We start from the raw sequence: 23,684 nt of genomic DNA on the forward strand, positions 1-23,684 counted from the left end.
CTGTCAAGCTGCAGGAACCAAGAGGGGAAAGCACACGGTGCCAACAGCTGGAAGAGTCCGCAGGTGGCCTGGCTGCCCCAGGTCCCCTCTTGCTGCTGGGCAGCGGGAAAGCCAGGCCTTTCATTTTCCTCCTCTTCTCTCCTCCCTCTTTCTCCCCCCTTCTGGGGGACGGCTCGCCCTGGGAGGTTATATCCTGCTGCGCTTAGAGTGGCCTTCCTTATGCTTCTGGGACCAGAGCTAGCGGTTGTTTTCGTTACAAATTTGATTACAAATTCCTGGGTCTCACCTCATCCCTACTCTGCAGGAATCTCCCAACTGAGCCCAGGAGTTATTTTTCTAAAGCTCCCAGAAGACTTTTCCAATCAGCTGCGGGAGAGCTCAGCCCCAAGAACAGCACGGTTCTAAATTCAAAGTCAAGATGCAGGGCAGCCCCCGCGGCCCAGCGGTTTAGCGCGGCCTGCAGCCCGGGGTGTGATCCTGGAGACCCGGGATCGAGTCCCACATTGGGCTCCCTGCATGGAGCCTGCTTCTCCCTCTGCCTGGGTCTCTGCCTCTCTCTGTGTCATGAATAAGTAATCTTTAAAAAAAAAAAAAAAAAGTTAGGATGCAGAAAAGTAGCTACTATTTACTCCCACCACAGGACATTACAAACACTAGATGCCCACAGGGTGAAAGGGTGCGTATTGCTGGAGTCAGGATGGTCTGAGTGTAAGCAGTTTATTCTAGCCTTTATATATTTATGAAACCCTGACGTGCTCCATCATGCTGTCTTGTCTTGGACCAAACTGGCCCCAGATTCAGCCAATATCAAATGGGGAGCCCACACCATCATTGTAGTAACAGACCACTCTTCCCCTGGCCAGGTTTTATGGTTAAATATTTGGAAAATCTGTGCTTTTTCATTCTTGTAGCAAAGCTTGCATTAAGCAACTTGATAAAGATGTGGCTCTTACATCTCTAACCCTCCTAAATGAAACATTGTATTTAGTATAATTCAAGTACTAGAAGAAACATCCCTCAGCCATGAGCAGAAGAGACAGATGGGGAGATTTGAAAAAGGAAGTAATGCTGCTGTCACTGGAGTCTGTTGAAACATCATGGCATCTAGGCGGGCACGTCCCTTTTTGGAACTGTGATGTAGGGTAAGAGAGCTTCCCCAATGCACAGAAAGACTCCTCTGCCTGGCATCTCCATTCAGCCAGAGCCCCACGTTTCTCAACACCAGGAACTCCTCTCTCTTGCACTGTAAGAGGCACAGCGGAAACACTGGAGTCCAGGCAGGACTCAGCATCTATGTCACACCAGGAAGCAGGGATACTCGGGCTGTCAAGTGCGGCAGCTGGCCACGGCCTTCCTGACAACACTCGAGTCCTTGGGGCCCAGGCAAGAAAAGATGCCTTTCACCCACACTGGGGGCAGACCCTGGAGCTGCCCGTCACAGAGCAACCCCAGCCACACGAGATGCTGACCAAGGAAAAGGGAGTGTGTGCCGGCCAGAAGTAACCATGGGAGTGAGCGTGTCCAGGCAGATGGCCAAACCCCTATGGCCACATCAGACAGAAGGACAAAGGACTTACAAACCTAACTTTGTCCTAAGTGCTGAGCCTCTCATCAACAAAAGTATTTGAACGTGAATCCTGAATGCTAGGGAGAGGAGATTTCTAGGTTTTTTTGCACTTTCCACCTGACCAATTTTCCAATTAAGAAAAGAAGAAATGGGGAAAGAGAGTAAACCCCCACCAGGTATCCAGAGCATTCCACAGAGCAGACAGGAGTCTGACACTCAGGGCTCTGGTCCCATGTGGACAGACTATGTGGACAGGCTGCTGGAGGCTGGGTGCCTGGGGGTTTACAGGAAGAGAAAGGGAGAGAAGTTCAGCCAGGAGCAGAGTAAACATCTATTATAATGGACACAGGGTTAAAATAGGTAATATTGACTGATCACCAGGGGCCACGTACTGTTTACTACTCCACTCCTTTGGAGTGTTAATCCTCTTTAAACCAACTTTTTGAGGTGTCATTGGTATTTCCAATTAATAGATGCAGAAAAGTGAGGTAATTAGATAAATGACTTACCCAAAGTCCCAGAGAAAGCCTGGAGGTAGAGATTGCAAACCTGGGAAATAATAAGCACTGCCTGGCTCAAAATCCTCTGGTGGTCTCTCATCAGACTTAAAATTCAGATATTTCACCATAGCATGTAAAATCTTACATGAGCTGGTTCCTACCCCCTCTCTGACCTTAACGCTTAGGACCCCCCCCCCCCGCCCCCGCATTGTTCATATACTTCCTAATACTAGCATTCTGAGTTTTTCAAACAGGGCGAACTCATTACTGCCTCAGGGCCTTTGAACATGCTGCTCTGTCTGCCTGGAACACTTTCCACAGATCTCTGCAGGGCTCTGCAAAGAGGTCATCTCCACCGAGCAACCCTCCGTGCCCACTCACCTAAAATATATTGCTGTCTCCCATTCCTCATGAACTCACTCTCTTGTGTCTTTCCTTGCCAACTGATCACTGGCTGAGCAAACTGTCTTCATACTAGAGTGCAACACTCCTGCAGGCTGGCCCTGCAGCACGGACACGGCTCGGTTCATACCAGTTGAATGAACGAGTATAGGTATGAATGGGTGGGATGGAGGGGGCCAACAGAGGGGCATCACAACCTCTTTATTGAGCTTAGGGTGAGATACTGGTCCTTCACCTTTTGGAAGTTAGGTACCTGAGTCGTAGACAAAAGCCATAGACCTTTGGTCCAAAAAAAATAGCCAACATTTGCAAAAAAAGTTTCAAGAGTCCCTCTTAGGTCCCAAGGAAGAACATCTGCACTAATGGGAGGGAGACAAAACAGACTTGGATCTAACTGAGCATCAGCTGAAGTGCCTTCTGCTCCTGTACTGGCTGCCTCCAAGATAGCTCAGGCCCCCTAGGGATGCTTCTGAAGAAAAGAACAGCATCCAAGCACAGTGCACTGGGTAGAAATGCTAGGCTTTGCATCCCTGGGCCAGCAATCTGGTTACTGGTCCAGACCTACAACAGGTGTCCTCATCCCTGGACCTTTACTCACTGAGGGAGACATGATAACTATCGTTAGTATTCCTTCCCTCCCAACACTTACTAACCACACCATCCTTCAAGAGCTGACGTGCTTTGAAAGGATGCCATGCCAGCTCTGGGCCCAGCCCAGAAGGGGCCTAGCAGCTTCCAGTCACCATGCAGTAAGTGGGACTACCCCAAGACTGGCATGCTGTGAAGACCAAGTTAGTCACACGGATGAGAGAGAGAATGGCCCCATGGAGGAAACCTGATGGTGATGGGCATGGGACTGAGTTCTTCCTGGCCCTGCAGCCCAGCCAGGCCCAACTGCCAGCTGATACACTGGGGGACTGCCTCAGGCTGATGCCAAGTGGAGTAGAAGAACCACCAAGCCAAGCTTAGCCAAGCCCTGACAAGTTCCTGATGCATAGAATAATGGAAAATAATATATCTTTGTTCTAAGCCACCAAGATTTGGAGTACGTTGTTACACAGCAATAAATAACTGACACATTCATAGCAACTCCTCCCCAGGTACTCCTTCCCCTCCTGCTTTTCTGGGTCCTAATTGTCCCTTAATTATTTGTTCTAGTAACACCTCTTCCAGAAGCTTCTCTTATCACTCCACCTCACTCTTCACCCCTCCAGCCTCTAAACTCTCAACCTACTCAACCTTGAAGGCCTGCCTCAGAGGCGCTCTCCTCTAAGGAGCCCTCTCTGACTCCCACAGTGGCCGCAGGCGCTTCTCCACACACCCAGTGTGCCTATGCACACCCCGCTCTTGTGACCATCCCTTTGTCAGCTTGTTGACTCCCAGACTGTTATTGCCGCATGCATTGTCATCCACAAAATCCACGCACATAGCTCATTAACTACCACATAATAGAGGCTCAGTAAGATCTTATGAACTAAAAGAATAAACCCCTACACCACCAGCTGGACCTTTACATACTCTCACATTCATCCTTTCTGCAGACCTGTGTGTCTTTACCACTCTGACTGAAAATGCCTTGAGGGTAAGGATCATGCTTGCTCATTATCTCCACGTCTCTCACAGAGCTTTGCACATGGCAGGTGCTCAGTCAATGTTCTGTTGACTTTTAACCGGTTGACGTGTGACTTTCACTGTGACCTTAGCTCCAGATTTGCCCCTGGACCTCTGCTACTCAGACTCCAGACCTCCTAGACCTGGATGCTATACAAGGAGAGAGAAGGCTCTGCTTGTTTATTTTTGGTTCCTTGCAAACAATGGAATTCTTAAAAGTCCACACATTCTACATTCACAGCAATGAATTCATTCCAGAAGAATAATCTTTTAGAAGCTACATTCTCTTTAAAGACATTCACCTCCAAATCCTCCTTCAACAGACAAGTGTGAAAGAGTTAACACAGCTTCCCACACTGCCTGGGAGTTGCAAATCAACTGGAAATATCTGGTTCAATCTGTTAAGATAAAGCCCAGTCCAGACAGCACTGTCACCCCAAGGACAATCATTCTGTGAACACACACAGTGCTGTGACCTTTACTCAACATTCCAGAGATACAGGAGCTGTGTGGGCCTGGGAGGAGGGGAGGATTATAAATAGTATATGTAGTGGGCCCAGCACTGGGGTGGAGGCCAGCTCCCTGGTCCTGGCTGCTCTGGATACCTCCTTATCTACAAACCTCTTATCTCTGGGAACATCTGAAGCATTTTCCCACCTGGCTACCCCAGGCCCTCCAGCTTCTTGAGGACCTGCATATGACTTGCCACCCGCTCATCTGTCACTCATGCTCCAGCCCTCATCTCCTTGGATTTTATATCTCAGCTTGGACATAAAATCCTAGAGGCTCACTCCAGGACACAAAATCTCGGTGTGGGAAGGCCTCTGTCACCTGGACTTGAGCAAGGTGGAAAAGGTGATAAAGTAAGAGAGGAGAAAACAGAGAGAGGGCAGATGGGGAAGTGGGGTCCTTCTGGGCATACGGTTGGCCCCCAGCAAGCCCTTGATGCACCCTCCCCATGAGGTTGTTGCGGGGCTCTACGACAGGTCCCCTGAGGGAACTGGCCCAGAGCTGGTACACAGGGAGTGCTCAATAAATGTGAACTCACTTTCCCTCTCTGCCTCCGATTAGAAAAAGCTGCCTCATTATTGAGACTACCAAAATGAAAGAATCCAGGCACAAAAGAAGCTCTGTCCTTCAGGGGTGATGGGCTGAACCCTCAAGTAACAAAGAAATGAACTTTGTTGCGTGTATTACTTCATATTATTAAGGAACCATTCATTCATCCAACAAACATTTGCAGAGAATCTAACGTGCAGCAAGCATTGCCGTAAGCATAGTTAGTGCACTCCCTTGTTCTACGCATTATACGGCCTTACAGTCACTGCCTCTAAAATGCTTTCTGTGCGTGGTCTTGTCTCTGCCTTTGGAAAGGAGCAGGACAGTACTCTACCTGCCATCAGATAAGCCTCAGATTCCAGGGAATAGGAGGTAGCCCAAAGATGAAGAGGACAAAGGTTACCATGATATCTGCAAACAAAAAGTGATGCTTGTAGAGAAGTGAACTGATAAGCATGCAGGAGACTCCCTAAATAATTAATGGGACAAGATCCAGGCTCCAAGCTGTTACGTCAAAAACCTGACCCTAAATCTAAGCTCACCAGCATGAAAATATATAGAGATCAACATTTGGCCATCTTCCCTGTGGCGAAGGAGTATTCCTCGTCATTTTCAATTTGTTGTCGACTGATATTTCTGCAAAATGCATAGGTGGTGTGCTTGAATGTGACACTGATGTCCAATTGTTTTCAATAAAAGTGTCTAAATACTCTCAATGTTGGTATTTATCTCATTGCCATTCAGCACCAGTGATTCACAAACTGGCATAGATCTATGAACCACACTTTGGGTAGCACTGATGTAGTTAATTCCACAGGCCATCCAAAATCTAGCACAATACATGATGCAAACAAATACAAGAAATGGAATTGTAAAGGTCAACTTACTTGCTGATGGCTGAAATTTGATCAGATCTTGCAAGTCAGTAGAAATCTGGAAAACATGGCTATAGAATTGCTGGACTGAATTCTTTAAGCCAGATATGTCTCTGGAATGTGACCGGAGTGTCCCATTCATCTGCCTGACACAACTCCAGAGGCTGTTGACATGCTTGTTGAGTCCCTCCTTGATCCTCTGAAGACTTCCTGAGATGGAGTCCAGTTTGCTGCAGGTTTTCTCCATTTGAGACACCCTGCTCTCAACCACAGAGATGTCCCTCTGGACCCCGTGAGTATTTTCCTTACAAGTGTCCAGCTCAGAAAGGACTTGGCTCTGCAGCTGCTGCCACCTCTCCTCTAGCTGGCTGCAGCAATGAGCCATGGGGTCCCGGGGAGATGGGAGAGGTTCCACCGTCCTTTCTTGCTCACCCCCCTTAGAAAACCCACCCGCTGCAACATTTTTACCTTCTCTGCAATTGCTCAGTTCATTCTGGAGATTATTCACATTGTCTTCTGTGTGGTTTAGTTGAGAATAAAGAAAACTAAAATCCTGTTGAAGTTTCTGGATGCTACGTTCAGTTTCTTGAAACTTCCTATGCATTGTATCATTTAAAGATTTCAAAAGGTTCAAACTATCATCCATTATGTGGTCTTCTCCACTTGGCAAAGTATCTTCTATCCCATGAGGCTCTCTCTGAAAGTTCTGCAGGCAAATATCTTCAACAACTTGAACTTTGTTCTTTAGGTTATCTAACTCTACCATGACCTGTTTGTTCCTAGCCCCTGACACACCCGGTAAGCCTGAGGCTGGGGCAGTGAGTCCTGCTTCGGTGCTGTTGGCCACATCTAGGAGAACACTACCCAGGCGTTCTTCCAAAGACAGTATTTTCTGATCAAGAAGTTGTTTCAAGTCATCTACCTCGCCATTAATGGTCCCCCGAAGGGTTTCTTCAATGTAAAAGCAATGTTCTTCCGCGTTCTTCTCTGTCACATTGATCCTTGCATCTAGTTCATTCCATCTTGCATCGAAGTCCACATCTGGCTCTGGAACTACAAGGCGGTCAAATTCATTGTCCAGTCGTGCATTCAGCATTCTGGTGGCTTCAGCAACTCTTTCGATTTTCTGATCTAACATCCTGATCTGTTGCCCAAAGTCACCATTCTTTTCACCACCACAGCAATTTGACTGAGCTGAAGGAGCTTGTATCTGGGCTCGAAGATCATTTATTTCTTTTCTCAGGTTTGTTTCCTTCTCCCCTATAAGCTCAATCACTCCTAGGTAGCTGCTCCCATAGTCATCACATTGCTGTTGGAGACCGATCAGCTTGTACTCACACGAGTTCTTCAGATCGGCCAGTTTTCTGTCCATTCCCTCTATGAGCTGCTCTCTCAGGGCATCAATCTTACTATCGACGTAGGCTTGGTAGAGTTCATTGGTAGTCATGGTCACCGTAGGGCCCTGGGCAGCTTCCTGGAGCTGTTTGATCTGTCCTTCATACCCCTTTACTTTCCCATCCAACTCTTCCAGCTTGTCACTCTTGGTCTTCAGAGCATCCTTGACCTCAGCCAATTCAGACTTGATATCCTTCATGCCAGATTCCTTATTGTTGAGGACATCAGGAAGCTGGACAGTTTCTGTGTCTCCACCAACAGCACTGTCAGGCACTGGCTGGGGGTGCAGGTTACTGAGCCATGATGCCAACATTTTGCTGGCATCGTCCTGAATGGCATGTTTGAGGTTTTCATTCACTCCAGCAATGGAAGACTGGAGATCAAGAACTGTTCTTGTGAGTCGGAGAACCTTCTCTTCAAGCACCTGGATTTTCTTTTCCTGAAGTTCTTGTGGCCCCTGTTTTGGATCTACCATTTGACCTGGTCCTGCTGCTGCAGGAGTTGGTGACAAAGTCTTCTTGGGCTCTGAGACTTGGCTTGGTTCATTATCTGTTACAAAGAAAGAATTAGATATGACTTAACGTGTTCTACCTTTTCCCATTTTCTGCAAAGAAAGTAAACAGGGATACACTTAAACCTTCACTTATAGATCCCCTCTCACCACAGGCAATTATTGTAGTAGAGAGAAAAAGACCATGGGCTTCGAGTCAAATAGACCTCCCCTTTCATTCTGGCTATGCTGTTTACTATCTGCCCTTGAGTGAGTTAATTAACTTCTATGAACTATAATCCCCTCACCTATGAAGCAGAGGTACTATCTTCCCTGCTAGGGTTGTTAAGATGTACATGACACATAATAGACAGTCAACGGTTTCTTTTACCCTAAAGGGAAATATTCTTAATCTACTTTGTCATATGAACACATAATTCCCACATTAGTGAGCAGCGGCCACACCCCAATTGTTGACTACACACTCTAAAACCACAAGTAGCCACTTTAGCAAGATCCACCCATTAGCTTTTGGGAGGTATGATATCATATAAGCAGTAAGTTATCCTCCAAGCAACTCCTAAATGTTCTTCTACTTTTAGTAGCAGTGCTATGCTAAAAAAGTCTCATAGACATTGTTTAGCACTGTTGGGGAAACTAAAAGCAAAAGATAAAGCAGTGATTCTATTGGCCTCTCCTAGCAATAAAACCACATGGTCATATATACTAGAACTCAATAAATCAAAGAATATAAATATTCAATTTTTTATAATCCTACTCTGAGAAATATGCCTCCAAGGGAATAGACCAAAAGGAAAAAAAGTTATAAGGATGATTGTGATGAGTCATAAAATGAAAATAAAGTGATAGGGTTAACATTAACAAGCTGGCACAGACAATATGGAGACTATCGTGATGGGTGGAAAAAGTCAAACACAACACAGATTACAATGAAATAAAATGCATTAAGGTACATTGAACAAGCACTAGAAGTAAATGTAGAACATTATAGATATTTCAGTTTAATTTTCATCATTTTTTCCTCCCCTAAACTTTTGTACATAATCATAACAACAGCTATTATTCATTAAAATCAACTTAGTGGTAAAACCAAGACTGGAATTCAGATGATGGCCAAACTCCCAAGCAGAGAGCTATAAAGAATACCTTATTTTCCACACTGAAAAATTTATTCTAACTCAAGACACTAGGAGACAAAAACAAGTTGTTGAATCATACACAAATGAAATACCATTCTGAGTGAAGGAAATAAAGCAAAAAGCAGGAGAATGAGGGGGAAATCAGCATGTAAGGAAATGCTGCTTTTACATATTCCTGGTGACTGTGGAAATTGCTACAACTTTTTGGAAGGATAATTTGGCAATATGTATCAAAATCTCAGAATCCCTTTGCCCCTGCAATTATACTTCTAGAAGTTTATCCTAGTAAGTAATTAGGGATGAATCTAAAATATTAACAGGAAAAAATGCTTATTCAAACATTACCTAGAATAGTGAAAAACGGCAGACAACTTAAGTGACCAATAGTAGAGGACTGTGTTCAAATAATCACACTCTCAAAAGCCATTAAATGATACTGTAAATTATTTAATGAATGGTTATTCATTATAGATTAAGTTAAAAAATAAGTTCTAAAAATAGTGTGTTCTTGGGGGAGGGACCTGGGTGGATCAGTCAGTTAAGCCTTCGACTTCCTTCCATTCTGGTCATGATCTCAGGGTCCTGGGATCTAGCCCCAAGAATCAAGAACTGGGCTCTGTGATCAACGGGGAGCTTGCTTCTCCAATCTCCCACATCCCTTCTCCCCCTCCCCGTTCCTCCCTCTGCTTGTGCTTACTCTCACGCACATACACTCTCTCTCAAATAAATAAAATCTTTTAAAAAAATAGTATGTTCTTTATAATGATAGTGGATTGGAGATAAGGGTTTCCATTTCATTCCCTTCTGAAATCCCACTAAAATAGCATAACAAAACAAAACAAAGAATAACCATGTCACATATAAAAATTAGTAATCAGAATGGTTTTGGACATTTTAACAGCTGCATTGGAAGCTAGAAGAAAATTAAGTGATGCTTTCAAAATTCTAAACGAAAATTCTTTCCAATCTAGAATTCTAAAGCTAGAATAAAAATATTTTGAAACCATAAGATATTAGAAAGTATACCTCCCATATACAATTTTCTCATAAAACCATTGGAGAATGTGCTTTACCAAAACAAGGGAGTAAACAGAGAATAAACAAGGAGTACAGGAAGCAGGGAATCAATGACAGAGAGATAAGTAAGTTCACAGGTTGGCAGCTGTGAACAGGGAAAGGATGACCAAGTGGGGCAGGTAAGAAAGTTCTAGGAGAGATTGCTTCAAGAAGATGACACTGACATATCTGGACATAATGAGAAGACATAAAGATAATCACCCAGACATAATGAGAAGGACATACAGATAATCACCCATATCTGGACATAATGAGAGGACATACAGATAATCACATATAGATAATCTTGTCCCTATTTCAACCCTGGGTGAAATAGGGACAAGACATAAAAACTCAAACAAAGGAAAATATGAGATAATTACTAACTCTAAAGAAACCAAAAAGCTGTAAAGGGAAGGCAACAGATTCATAGTATACTACATGGTTTAGCTGTAAACATTATCTATGCAGTTACTACACTGTAAACAATAAGTATTAAATAAGTTAAAAACCTGCCATAAACTGTATGGAAAGGATGAGGGTATAGGAGCCATGTGCTGGAAAGCAAATCTTTACCTTCCATAATAAGAGGTCAATAGATATGGAGGTAAATTCCAAAAGACAGTCCAAAGAGTTTAAAGTGATGACCTCTGGGAAGGGAAAGTGAGGGAGAAGGAGGGTCACTGCCTTCCTAAGAGTCCTTTTAAAGCTATTACTATTCGATTCATAAACTACATACAGGTTTAAACTCTTGTAAAATAAAAAGGAAACAAAAGGAAACTCTTATGACCCAACAGACCCCCTTCCTGTGTTTCCATCATAGTATCTATGATGACTTGTAATTAACTTGTCTGATGTTTGGCTTCTGTGAGTTCAGGGACTGTCTGCCTTGTTTTGTCACTTTTACCAAGTATCTAGTATATAGCCTGCCAGATATAGAAGCTCAATCAATATTTGTGGAATGAATAAATGGATTTTTCTTTAACAAAATGTACATGCAGACACAGGAAAGAGAGTAATGTGTGATAACAAAATGTTAGCAGTAGTTATTGTACGGTGGTGAGATTATGTGTAACTAAATATTGCCCTACACTTTATAACATTCTTTAATTGATGTGCATTACTTTTGTCATAAAATTATTTTGAAATCAGGGATGCCTGGGTGGCTCAGCGGTTTAGCACCTGCCTTCAGCCCAGGGTGTGATCCTGGAGTCCTGCGATTGAGTCTCACATCGGGCTCCCTGCATGGAGCCTGCTTCTCCCTCTGCCTATGTCTCTGCCCCCGCCCCATGTCTCTCATGCATAAAAAAAATCTTTTAAAAAAATTATTTTAAAGTCTATTTTACAGACAATACTGGGAAACACTACAAGTTTCAAAATTGACAATATTTCATGGGAAAATATAATCATGTAAAGAAGACTTAACCATCAAATTCATGAGAAAACCTAGGTTACATTTATTCTCACTCAAGTTAAAAAAGAGGAATGATAAAGTGACTTGGAATAAAAGGACAGAAAATTTTTATCCATAAAAGTCATTCGCTTAATGTTATGTTTAAAAGTAAAGGTGAAAATTATCACTGTTTTCTTATTCACGGAGTTCATGTTACTTCAAAAAAAAAAAAAAAAGAATTCAGAAACAAATTTAAGAACAACTTCACTAGATGCCTCTAACTTGGGAGCTTAGCTTTGCAAACATCTCACCCCAAACAGAGTGAGAATGATTCTGATTTACCTATTTTTTTAAAAGACAATTTAGTTCCTTCAAATTCAGATGCATGGGAGCTTGTAGATGAAAAGTAAAAATAGACAAAGCATCACTACATCTGAGTCTCTTGTCATCTGTGCCACACACAACACCAGTCTGAAGCTGTCCCCTACACTGATTGCTACGTCTTTGGCTTTCATAAGTTGGCCCTAACAGAGCAATTTTCCTACCAAAAAAAAAAAAGTCTGTACTCTGGTTGCTACTGCTTCTGCAAATAAACTTGTATGCCACATGTTTCTACTCCCGGCACATATGTGTGTTACTTAAGACCTTGGCGAGATCGCCATTGTAAGTATCGCCACCATCACAAGTCTTACTGTCTGGAGGAGCACTGGAGAGATCAGAGGTGGTCATGCACAGCAAAGCTCAGAGAAGTTACCTGTGGCTTTCTTCATGCTATTTCGAGGTCGGGCAGGTGTGGGGCGGGGAGTCTTCACAGGGTCCCTGGGACCTTCCTGGCAGTCTCCCCCTCTAAAGCCAGGGCAGCACCTCCATTCCAACTGTGTCACTGTCTTGTACTTGGTGACATATCTGGGTCTGAAGTTCACACGATACCTGCCGAAGAAAAGTGTGGCATCTTTCTTTACTGGCTGCTGTTGTGAGCGCCCTGGCACCCACCTGGCTTGTACCTGAATGAACAGGATCCAGGCCCCCGTCTGTTTCCTCCAAGACCACTGGTCTCTTCAGTTCAGCCCTGAACCCCTGGGGTTAAGCCAAAATCAGATTGGCCTCCTTTTTCCATCTCTTAGACCTACCTGCCTCCAGCTCCCCTCCTACTGAAGGCTAGAGAAACTGACAACCTAGAAAAAGCCCAGCCCCATGACTCCCAAAGTGAGCTTTTGTTTCACCCAAAAATTTTTGTTCTACTTTTTCGTTGTTGCTGCTTTGTGGAGATTTCTTCTGGGTAACTCGAGAGGGTCATCTGTCTTGTATTTAAAGAAATCTCCCTTTGTCTGCCCTAGCATCAATGCATTTATCTTGGCACCTTCTTTCCTGAAAAGGTAGCAGCCATGAGCCTTCAGAGAGCGTACCTCCTGCTACTGGTACTCAGATCTTTTTAAAGAGATGCCCCGATCCCTACAGCTAATGACAGAAATAAAGATCCCTTTTAGAGTACACTGGGTGGCTCAGTCAGTTAAGTGTCCGACTCTTAGTTTCAGCTCAGGTCATGATCTCAGGGTCTTCAGATCAAGCCCCAAGTTGGGGGGCTTGAGATCAAGCCCAGCATAGAGCCTGTTTAAGATTCTCTCCCTCTTCCTCTGCCTTTCTCCCTCCTCTCTCTTAAAAACCAAAAAAAAAGTACACATTGCCCCACACATGTGCATATCACATAGAGATTCTTTTGATGAGCTATAAAGCCCTCCAGACCCAGGGCCTGGAACAGTGAGTGGCACTCCAGCAGCACGCTAGACACTCAGAGGGATGGATGCAGGAATCCAACACCCCCCTGGGTACCTCTGCTCACAGCACAGATGCAAGCAGCTCCTAACTTCTACTTGCAGCTTCGAATCATGGCTCTCTAGAACGTCTTCACTTCCTCCTCACTGTGTACACCAGCACTCGCAGCTGCCCTTCTCTTTGGGGGCCAATTCCCAGAAAGAAATTGGCTGTTACTTCCCCAGGGTTGCTGTGTGCTGCCCAGGGGAGAGCTGGGGGATGCGTGGGGCCTGGTGCCAGCTAGGTGACTCCATTTCAGGCACCTACCTGGTGGTGGGGGAGTTCAAAGTCACATTCCTGAGAAAACTGCAAATTACTAAACGTGATGGGTGTTTGCCTCTGAGGGCCAAAGCCATGACATCTAAAACCAACAGGACCCCAGGTGACCCTCTGGAATTCCCAGAGGGCCCTGCAGACAGCACTACCCCAAGCATCAGCATCCCAACACCTGTCGCTGCCCCCGCGTGACTGGCCCTTCTAGGGCAGTGGTTCGGAACACTGGCCGTGCATCAGAATCACCAGGGAACCATCAAGAACTGCCAATGCCCAGGTCTCCCTCTCCGAGGTTCTGATTTAATTGGTCTGCGGTGGGGTTCAGGTGCACAGATTTTGAGAGGCTCCAGAGGGAGACTTTTTCAAGGAAAATAGAAGAGAAAGCTCAATGAATGAAACAGAAAAGAAGGGCCTGTAAGGGGTGGGAGTGGGACAAGACTTCCCTTCTAGGCTCTTTATTCTCTCTTATCACCACCACAACCCCCACCAAGGCCCAACTATTTAGAGTTTCCCCTTTTCACAAATGGGAAAACAGAGGCTCATAGAGGTTATTTAACCTGTCCATATTCCAATGGTCAGGAAGGGCCAGGGCTGGGATTTACACCCAAGTGTTCTCTCCTATACCCAGATGGCCCTCCCAGCACACAGAACACAGAAGCAGTGACTCTGGTGATTGCCTTAAATTTGAAGCAACCCCACCCACCCAGAGATGTTCTGCAAAGCCCTACAAGCTGGGTCAGAGGGTAGCTGCTGTCCCCTTTCAGCAAACACTTGTCTGAGCATCTGACACAGTCCAGGTACACCCCAGCCCCCAGGCCCCCAGCACCCTGCCTACCAAAAGAATTCCCTGTATCGTCCTAGGAACTCTTAAAAAAAAAAAAAAAAAAAAAAAAAAGAAAAAAATTCCACTTCTTTGTTTTGCATGCTCAAGTATAGCATAATGCTGCAAAAATGTGTAATCTCAGAAACACTTGGTTCCTCTGAGCATGTAAGACTGAATGTGAAAATGTGTTTGCTCTTGGGTTTTGCACACGTGCCAGCAGATGACAGCCCACAGCAAAGCCTTTTGGATGGGGCCGAGCAGGGCCAGGGGAGCAAAACCTGATGCTGCAAGTGGGATCCCCTCCCTGCCCGGAGGCCTTGGCCCCAGCTGCTGCGCCGAGTGTAAGAAAGTGCTTGCTCTTCCAACACACCTCATTATTTTCTTTGCAGGCAGTTATTATTTTGGAACCAGCTCATAACTTAGGGCAGGTTCCCTGGAGTTCCTGCCTTCCCCTGCAGCCCCACACACATTCCCCACTCCCACCCTCAGCCTGATGGGCGTCCTGGAGGATTTCCGGTTTGCAGCACGGAGTTCAGGTTGACAGCATCTCTAAGTCCGGCGGGTGGAAGAGGCCTCCCTGGCCCGTGGCGACAGCTGGAAGCCATCAGGGGCCACCTCCAGCCGTGGGAAAGCTCACGTTCCAGCCACGCCGTGCACGATGACCCGGGTCCCAGAGGCGACCGTGGGTCCTCAGGCCTCCATCTGGAGGATATGAGGGGAAGAGGTAGGGTTGTGCAGCCCTCCAGGGATTTTCCCTGAAGAAATGGGGTGTCTGCCTCCACGAGAGCCCTCCAGGAGGCTTTCCAGAGGCTGGGAGGAACACGGCAGGATCCCTGGGGCCTCCTGCCACTCCTCAGCGCTCTGCAGGACCACATCCCGGCCAAGGAGCTTTCAAAAAAAATGCCCAGGCCTGTATGCTCAAAATTCTAATTTAACTGGTCTGGGGCCAGGGGTGCCCAGACATCTGTGCCTTTCAAAAACTCCCCAAGTAATCGTCAAGTGCAGCCAGAGTTGAGAAGTACAGCCCAAAACTCAGGGCAGCCAACAGCCTTCCTTCCTCTTGGGAGCCAGGAGCCTCTGAGGCAACAAAGGGCTGGACAGCCAGGCAGGGGGAGGGAATTGACCCAAAGAGCCCAGTATTACCCCAAGGACCCCTGGGCTGTAAGTGGACAGGAGGTGCCCCCTGGACACTTACTGAATCAGCTGACTGCACCCCACTGGGGGTGGCCAAGCAGAGGGACCGAGCTCAAGGCACAGAGTCAAGGCGGTGCTGGACTGGAGCTGGAAGGCTGACTCAGGCTGCAGCTTTGGCCCCCATCCCAGTCTTGGGTAGAGACTGTAACCAAATCCTGTTCCTCAAGGGAGTCCTGTCCACAGCTGCCTCGGGCACTCTGGGGGCCCCTGGGGCTACGACAGCACGCCACCCCACAGTGTGAGCTCACCCCAACCTCTGCCAGTGCTCTTCTTCCCATCTTCTCAACTCTCCTCCCCTTCCTCTCCCTCTGAAACCCTTCTAGGGTACGGGAGGGTGTGAAACAAGGGTTCGCCATGTTTATGGGTTCAACCACCATGTCAAGACATCAGATCAGCCCAGAAGATCCTACTGAGAAGGAAGGTGGCAACAAGAGGACTGGAAAAGTTGAATCAGAGTTTAGGGACCAGAGGACTGGATATGTCCCTGTTAAAACAAAATGTGATAAAATGACAGCCTTCATTTGACATCACTCCCCTTCCCCCCTCCCCTAGACACATAAAGACTCCTTCCTACGGGCAGGAGATGAGACTTCTTTCATAACATGCTTCCATTCACACTTGTTCAGTGTTTGTCTTTTCACAGAATATAAGCCCCGTGAGGGCAAGAATTCCTGTTGGTTTTGTTCTCTACAATATCCCCATTTTTAAACCCAGCGCCTGTCCTATTGTAGGTGCTCAATAAACAATGCAGTATTCATCATCAATCAATAATTGATTAATCAAACAAATTTAATGATACTAAGTCTACTTTTGAGGAGGTTTTGGGGAACCCAATGTCCATATTAAAAGCCCCCAAACTGTCCTCAGGTCTAATCCTAATTACTCAGAGGTGTCTATTTTCTTTTTTTTTTTAATTTTTATTTATTTATGATAGTCACACAGAGAGAGAAAGAGAGGCAGAGACATAGGCTGAGGGAGAAGCAGGCTCCATGCACCGGGAGCCCGACGTGGGATTCGATCCTGGGTCTCCAGGATCGCGCCCTGGGCCAAAGGCAGGTGCTAAACCGCTGCACCACCCTGGGATCCCAGAGGTGTCTATTTAAATCTAAACTAATTAAAAGTAAACAAAACCAAACATTCAGTTCCTCAGTCACACTGGCTACATTTCAGGAGTTCCAGAGCCATATGCAGGATTAGTATGAACATCTCCACTATCACAGGGAGAGCTACTGCACAGAGCTGGCCTAGAGAGTCATGAGCCCGTCAAGGGAACAGCAACAGGCACACATCTGTTCATCTCTTCAATCCTGTCCCACACCCACCTGTCTTCTTTTTCCTCCCATATCCCTTCCACATTGTCAGTAGAAGGCTTTTCAGAAATAACCACACATCACTGGCAGAGGATCATTTCTATCTATAAATAAGGACTTAGAAGGAAGGATCATTTCCTCACATTTAGTATTCATCTCTAACTTCTTTTTTTAATACATGCCACTAAAAGTGCACAAATCTAAAGCCCAGTGCCCCCACTGGAACACTCACTGTTCCAGATTGATTGAGATTTCTCCCCAAAACAGATGATCTAGTAAATTGGGATTTCTCCCAAAAACAGATTATCTAGTAAATTCCTCTCTTTCTCCAGGCACTGGCTTGTCCCCAAAAATCCCAGAGCTAACTCTTCTTGCTTCATTCCACACGTGGTCCCACACAGTTTCAACAGGAATGGGATGTAAGGATGGAGAAGGGAGCTAGAAAGAAAAGGTGCCTCCCTCTCCCTAGTGGGGACAAATAAATAACCACTGATCTGGGACAAAGCCACCATGTATATACAAGCAAAAGTCATTTCAGCGAGTTTCAGGATGCCCACCCAGAGCAGACTCAGTTATCCGACATTTAGGTACAACTCCAAGTTTTCCACATCCAGGCATGGAATTCACTTTTTTTCTTTTTTCACTTTTTGTTTTTAACTGTGGTAAATATGTATAACATATGTGTGAAATACACATAACATAAAGTAAACAAGTGGAACTACATCAAACTAAAAAGCTCCTGCACAGCAAAGGAAACCAACATAACAAAAAGGCAACCTACTGAATGGGAGAAAATACTTGCAAATCATATATCTGATAAGATGCTAATATCCAAATATATAAAGAACTCATAGAACTCAAAGCAAAACAATTTTTTTGATTAAAATATAGGCAGATGATCTGAATAGATGTTTTTCCAAAGAAGACATACAGATGGCCAACAAGTTCGAGACAAGGTGTTCAACATCACTAATCATCAGGGAAAAGCAAATCAAAACCATAATGGGATGTCACTTTATGAATCTGTCAGAATGGCTGGTATCAAGAAAGACAAGTAATTGAGGTGCCTGAATCGCTCAGTCGGTTAAGTATCAACTCTTGATTTTGGCTCAGGTCATGATCTCCCGGTCCTGGGATCCAGCTCTGCCTGCTCAGCAGGGAGCCTGCTCCTCTCTCCCTCTGTCCCTCCACTGTCCCACTCGTGCTCTCCCTTGCTTTCAAATATATAAAATCACTTTTTAAAAATCTCTTTATAAGAAAAAAAAAAGGACAAGAAATAACAAGTGTTGGCAAGAATGTCGAAAAAAAAGGATGTGGTAAGGATGTGGAACCCTGATGCACTGGTGGTAGGAATATAAATTGGTGCAGCCACTGTGGAAAAGAGTATGGTGGTTCCTCAAAAAATTCAAAATTAAGCCATCATATGATCCAGCAATCTCACTTCTGGACACTTATCTGAAGGAAATGACAGCACTAACTTGAAGAGATATCTGTTCCCCACCACGTGCACTGTGACATTATTCACAATAGCCAAGATATGGATGCAACGTAAGCGTCCATGGATGGACACTTGAATGCCTGGATGGATAGGTGAAGATGTGTATGCACACACATGCTGAATATTCCTCAGCCATAAAAGAATGAAATCCTGCCATCTGTGATAACATACAGAACTTGAGGGTATTATGCTAAATGAAATAAGTCAGACAAAGACAAATACAAATTCCACTTGCATGTGGAATCAAAAACAAAAACACAAAAGAAACACAAAGTATGGGATCCCTGGGTGGCGCAGCGGTTTAGCGCCTGCCTTTGGCCCAGGGCACGATCCTGGAGACCCGGGATCGAATCCCACGTCAGGCTCCCGGTGCATGGAGCCTGCTTCTCCCTCTGCCTGTGTCTCTGCCCTCTCTCTCTCTCACTGTGTGCCTATCATAAAAAAAAAAAAAAAGAAAGAAACACAAAGTAACAAAAAGACCAAGCTCATGGATACAGAAAAGATATTTGTGGTTGCCAGAGGTAGGGGATGGAGGTGGGAGAAATGAGTACACTGTTGTTTTTTTAAATTTAATTGAATAACTTATAATTAAAAAAAAAAAAGATGGAAGAAATGTACTAACCCTAGGTCTGAAAGGGCAAGGGAAAGATGAGGTTATCAAAATGTAGAGAAAATGAAGGCTGTGACTACAGTATTATGGGAAGGTCACTGAACAGGAGCTGTGGGTTCTTGTAGAACAAACCGTCCCCTCCAACTCACCCTCTGGATGGAGAGAGCAGATGGCCTACAGCAGCCGGAGCAGTAGGAGGCTGGGTGGGGAGGGAACCCAGTGAGGCGGTACCAGTGAGAGAATTCTGGAAACAGTAACCAATTCCAAGTATCCCTAGACAAAAGCAACAGCCCTTCTCATTAGTCACCTGAATGCCAGGCAAGGAATTTCCCACCTCTGTGAAATTCTTTTCACGAAGACAATGAAAGGATGAAATCACAACCCACCCAGGTCAGATTCCTAGAATGAAGTCAGGATGGAGAAGGAGGGAAAGTGGATCTGGAGGCAAGCAGAAAATGGCCAGCACATGCTTCTGGAGAGAGAGATGGAAAGCCACACTATTTGAGCAGCAAAGGGAAAAGAGCATGTCAAGGAGGCCAGTGAGTTCACATTTTTGGTGCCACTGAGAGGGTCAAGCAACAGATGGCCTGAGAGATACTGTGTTTAAGACAAGGGGATTCTCAGGGAGCTGAGCCAGTGCTGCTCGGATCAATGGTGAGAGAGGACGCCGGGTCAGAAGACAGGACACAATAAGCAAGAGCAGGTACAGTGCAGCCCCCAAAACCTCGTCCACCAAGTGTGCTGTGATAGGAAATGAGAAATAGGGTGAAGACCAGGAGATAACAGGGGGCTGAAGAAGAATATTTTCCCCCCAAGTTCAGGAAAATCCTAACCAGGGAAGTGTGCTGAAAGGAAGGGTAGGTGGGGACGGTAGTGTGGGAGCCGTGGCGAAGCCTTCTGGCCCCATCCAGGAAGACTGCTCTGCTGGATTAGCCCTGTCTGCCGTGGACGTGGTAGGGGCTGAGGGGAGCGGGGCGTGAGGCTGTAACTGATTCAAACCCTGGCCCTAAAAAAAGAAAACTCCCATCTTAACTATTTTTACAAGCACAGGTCAGTGGCATTAAGTCCACTGTCCACCCACATTGTTGTAGGACCATCAGAACTCTTTTTATTTTTTTTAAGATTTTATTTATTTATTTATGAGAGACACGGGGGGGGGGGGCAGAGACACAGGCAAAGGGAGAAGCAGGCTCCATGCAGAAGCCCAATGTGGGACTCGATCCCAGGTCTCCAGGATCAGGCCCTGGGCTGAAGGCAGACGCCCAACCACTGAGCCACCGAGGTGTCCCTGTCAGAACTCTTTTCATCTTTCCACACTGAAGCTCTGCACGCATTAAACACTAGCCCTCCATGCCCTCCCTCCCGCCCTGTGACCACCATCCCGCTGTCTCTGCAAATGTGACCTCTCTGGGGACTTAGAATAAGCCCAATCATATCACATCTGAACTTTCATGACCGGCTTCTTTCCCTTAGTCCAATGTCCTTGTAGGAGAGAAAACCACTTTTCCTCTATCCTCTTAGGTTTGTTCTGGGTCCTGTGAATTAAATGGACAAAAGACAGGAGAAAAGACATCCACATCGTACTGATGTTGATATTTTAACATGCCTGGAAGCTTCGGAGGAAAGAAATGAAAACAAGCAGTTAGACTCTGGGGCCTAATATACCATTTTAACACCAGGTGACAAATTGGGAAGTGCCTACACCAAGAAAAAGGGGTTTGGGCTTCTAGGGGCAATAAATTGTGGGAATGTGGCTAAGAAGTACGTGAGGGAAGGGAAGGGAAGATAAAGGCTTTGTTAGTGAAGTTTGCTTATGCAGATGCATCTTGGTGGAGACTGTCTATCCACAGTGACAAGGGTCATTCCTTCATCCTGGTACGGGAGAGGCAGGAACTTATAAACCTGATTTTAGACAGAAAGAAGAAAGACAGGGAGCTCTTCTCGTCTCTGCTCTTCCTCAACTGCCTTCTGGTGAATGTACTCAATGTGCCAAAGTGGCGTGTTCTGGGGCGGCCTGTTCTGAACATCTTCACCCTCAAGGTTCTCCCATGTTGTGGCAAGTGTCAAAATTTCCCTGCTTTCTATGCAGTAATTCACTTTTACAAAGTTTGGTCTCATGTTCTAATTTAGAGATTGACAAGACAGTAAACTAACCTTTCTAGAAACTCCTTTTGACAAATAGGTTGGGTTTTTTTTTTTTCTGGCTTTTATTATTACTGTTTGTCTATCAATGAAAAAAATGTGCTTTTTATGGACGGAGCAACAGAAAACACAGGCAACAGAGGCTATCAAGTTTGAATAAAAAAAAAAAAACTGGCAGCGATTCTAGAACTATGTTGAAGGGAAAGTGGTTCTGCACCAGCAGGAGAGACACTTGTCATTTGATTTGAATCCACTCTCTCTGACTATCGAACCTTGACCACTTGAAACCGCATGCATCTGCGATTAAAATCTCTACAATCTGAGGAGCTATCTGTCCAAGCTCCCTTCCAATGCTAACCTTCCACAGGATGAGAAAGTTTCCCTCACAGGACAAAGTGAGAGAACCAAAGGGCCTTCTTCCAGGTTACAGCACATCACACACACAAACCAGAATTTTCATCTTAGCCTTTTCTAGGACACAATTTTAACTAGCTCTCTGCATGGAGAAATGAATGGAAGGAAAGAAATAGAAAATATTTTCCTTGGCTTTTTAGGCAAATCCATCTCAGTGTTAAACGCCAGAATGCTTGGGCAAATATAGTTTTGAAATACAAAATGCATTAATGAAACCAGAAGATTGAGGAGTCCTGATTGGTATTAGATTACAAAATAGCTTTGTACGCCTTAAAAAAAAAAAAATACCCTAGACCAAAGGAATGTGTTCAAAATGAAAACGTACACACAGGAGACTGTCTGCTTCTCAGCACAAAGGCTATGTTTGCTAGAGGCACCACAATCCTAAGCTGCTTATTTTTGTGTTTTCTCTTGAATTAATTTCCTTACTTCGTAGGGTGGCAAGTTAGATTTCAAAGCCTAGACTCCTCTTTGCCCCTCAGTGGTTTGTTTGGACCACATAGTATAACACGCGGTATTTCCCCTCAGTCCTTTACACTCATCCCCACCTTCACGCTGGGGACACAGCGACTCTGCTGTCCCAAGGGAAGGCAACCTGGGGACACCACAGCAGCTCAGTAGAGGCTGGGCCCCAAGTGGGCCGAGGAGACAGTGAGGCTGCTACTCCTGGACGGCCCGCCAGGGTGGTGGGCACCTTGTCAGGAGAAGCTTGCATTTGCTAAATAAAACGTCTCCAAGTGCAGGGTGTGTCCAGCACTGTGACAAATGGCCTGGGCATGTGCTCCTGAGTCTACATTCTTAGTTTTAACTTCTTGACTTTGGGAAATCCATTACGAAAGTAAAGCCACAATAGGGAGGGGGGCCGGCCAATGCAGGCTCAACTGTGACGGCTTTCTGGAGGGCTCAGTAATCCACACGTAATGAAGGCCTGCACTGTCCCACAGGATTCTTTCCAGGAAGGTCATCACTGCTACAGGCTGCTCCCCCACCCGCCCCAGCACCCGCACCCCCTCACCCCCCCACGCCACAATTCTATACCGTCCCATTTCTCAAACTTACATCATGCTTCCTCGTTTCCCAGAGCCAGGATCACACGTTCCCAGAGCCTGCTCACTCCCTGATGCCCTCATCCTCTAGGTTCCCACAGTGTGAGCCACGAGAACATCTGCTGGCCTCAGCCCTGCACAGGATATTCACTGCAAATACGACTCTCCGTGGTTTGGGGATCCAAACCTTTCTTTCCAGAACTACCAAATAACTCTATTTTGATTGCTTCCTCTTTTTTTTTTTTTAAGAGAAGAAATCATTTCCTCAAATTCTCCTACAAAAGTCATGGTCCTTTCAAAATCTTTTTTTTCCTGTGTTCCTTTGACTTGGTTTGCAACATCTATCCCTCCCCTATAGGGATCTCAGTCCTTTGGATGAAGACCATGGATGTTGGCAAGCTTTAGGCCACACCTGTGACTTGGTGAGGCCCCTTAGATGCTTAGAAAATCCTAAGACAGTAGGAATTTCTCAGCAGATACAAAATAACACCTTCCTTCAGGCCAATTCATTCTCAGTAAAAACAATCTGAGCATTGAAAAATACAGGAATCTTTTCTAATTTGTGACCACACTGGGGAGAAAAAGGACCAAAATGTTATAGTCCAGTTTCATATTTCTCACATTGTCTAAGATAACCCAAAATTACTTTAGGCTTTTTCTTAACATTTAACACAGTGAGGTGGAGAGAGTTTCATTCACCTGCGCTCCACTTAGAAAGTGTGGTTTTTCTTTGGAAGGTGCTACTAAATCCACCCAAAGCCAGGTCTGAAGGTGTGGGCAAGCAGGGGGTGGGAGCTGCCTAACTAGGCAAGAAGAAAAATTTGGCTTATTTGCTTTCAAATGGTTATCGGTGACAGAGCAGGAGGCCACAGGAGGAGACGGAAGTAAGGAGGAGCTGTTCTCCAACATGACTTAGGGTAGCCAGTGGATTTTTAAGGTTAGTGACACGATAGCATCCTCTAACAATTTGTGTTACCACAGTCTTCAGTAATGTCCTCACTATTCATGCAGTCTTGTCAGACTGAATTTTTCTCAGGGGACTGGATGATATATG

General features: G+C 45.4%; 1 protein-coding gene across 1 annotated transcript in view; it reads right to left on the reverse strand.

The window, feature by feature from the left end:
- Positions 1-23,684, reverse strand: part of EMILIN2 (elastin microfibril interfacer 2) — a 59,687-nt gene that overhangs the window by 10,606 nt on the left and 25,397 nt on the right. The window contains exons 4-5 of the mRNA XM_072828515.1: positions 12,263-12,438; positions 6,027-7,958 (exon numbers count right to left, since the gene is read on the reverse strand). Of these exons, the coding sequence (XP_072684616.1) occupies positions 6,027-7,958; positions 12,263-12,438 (2,108 nt within the window). The remainder of the gene's footprint in view (positions 1-6,026; positions 7,959-12,262; positions 12,439-23,684) is intronic.

Source organism: Canis lupus, chromosome 6 (genome assembly GCF_048164855.1).
Source record: "Canis lupus baileyi chromosome 6, mCanLup2.hap1, whole genome shotgun sequence".
NCBI classification, from domain to species: Eukaryota; Metazoa; Chordata; class Mammalia; order Carnivora; family Canidae; genus Canis; species Canis lupus.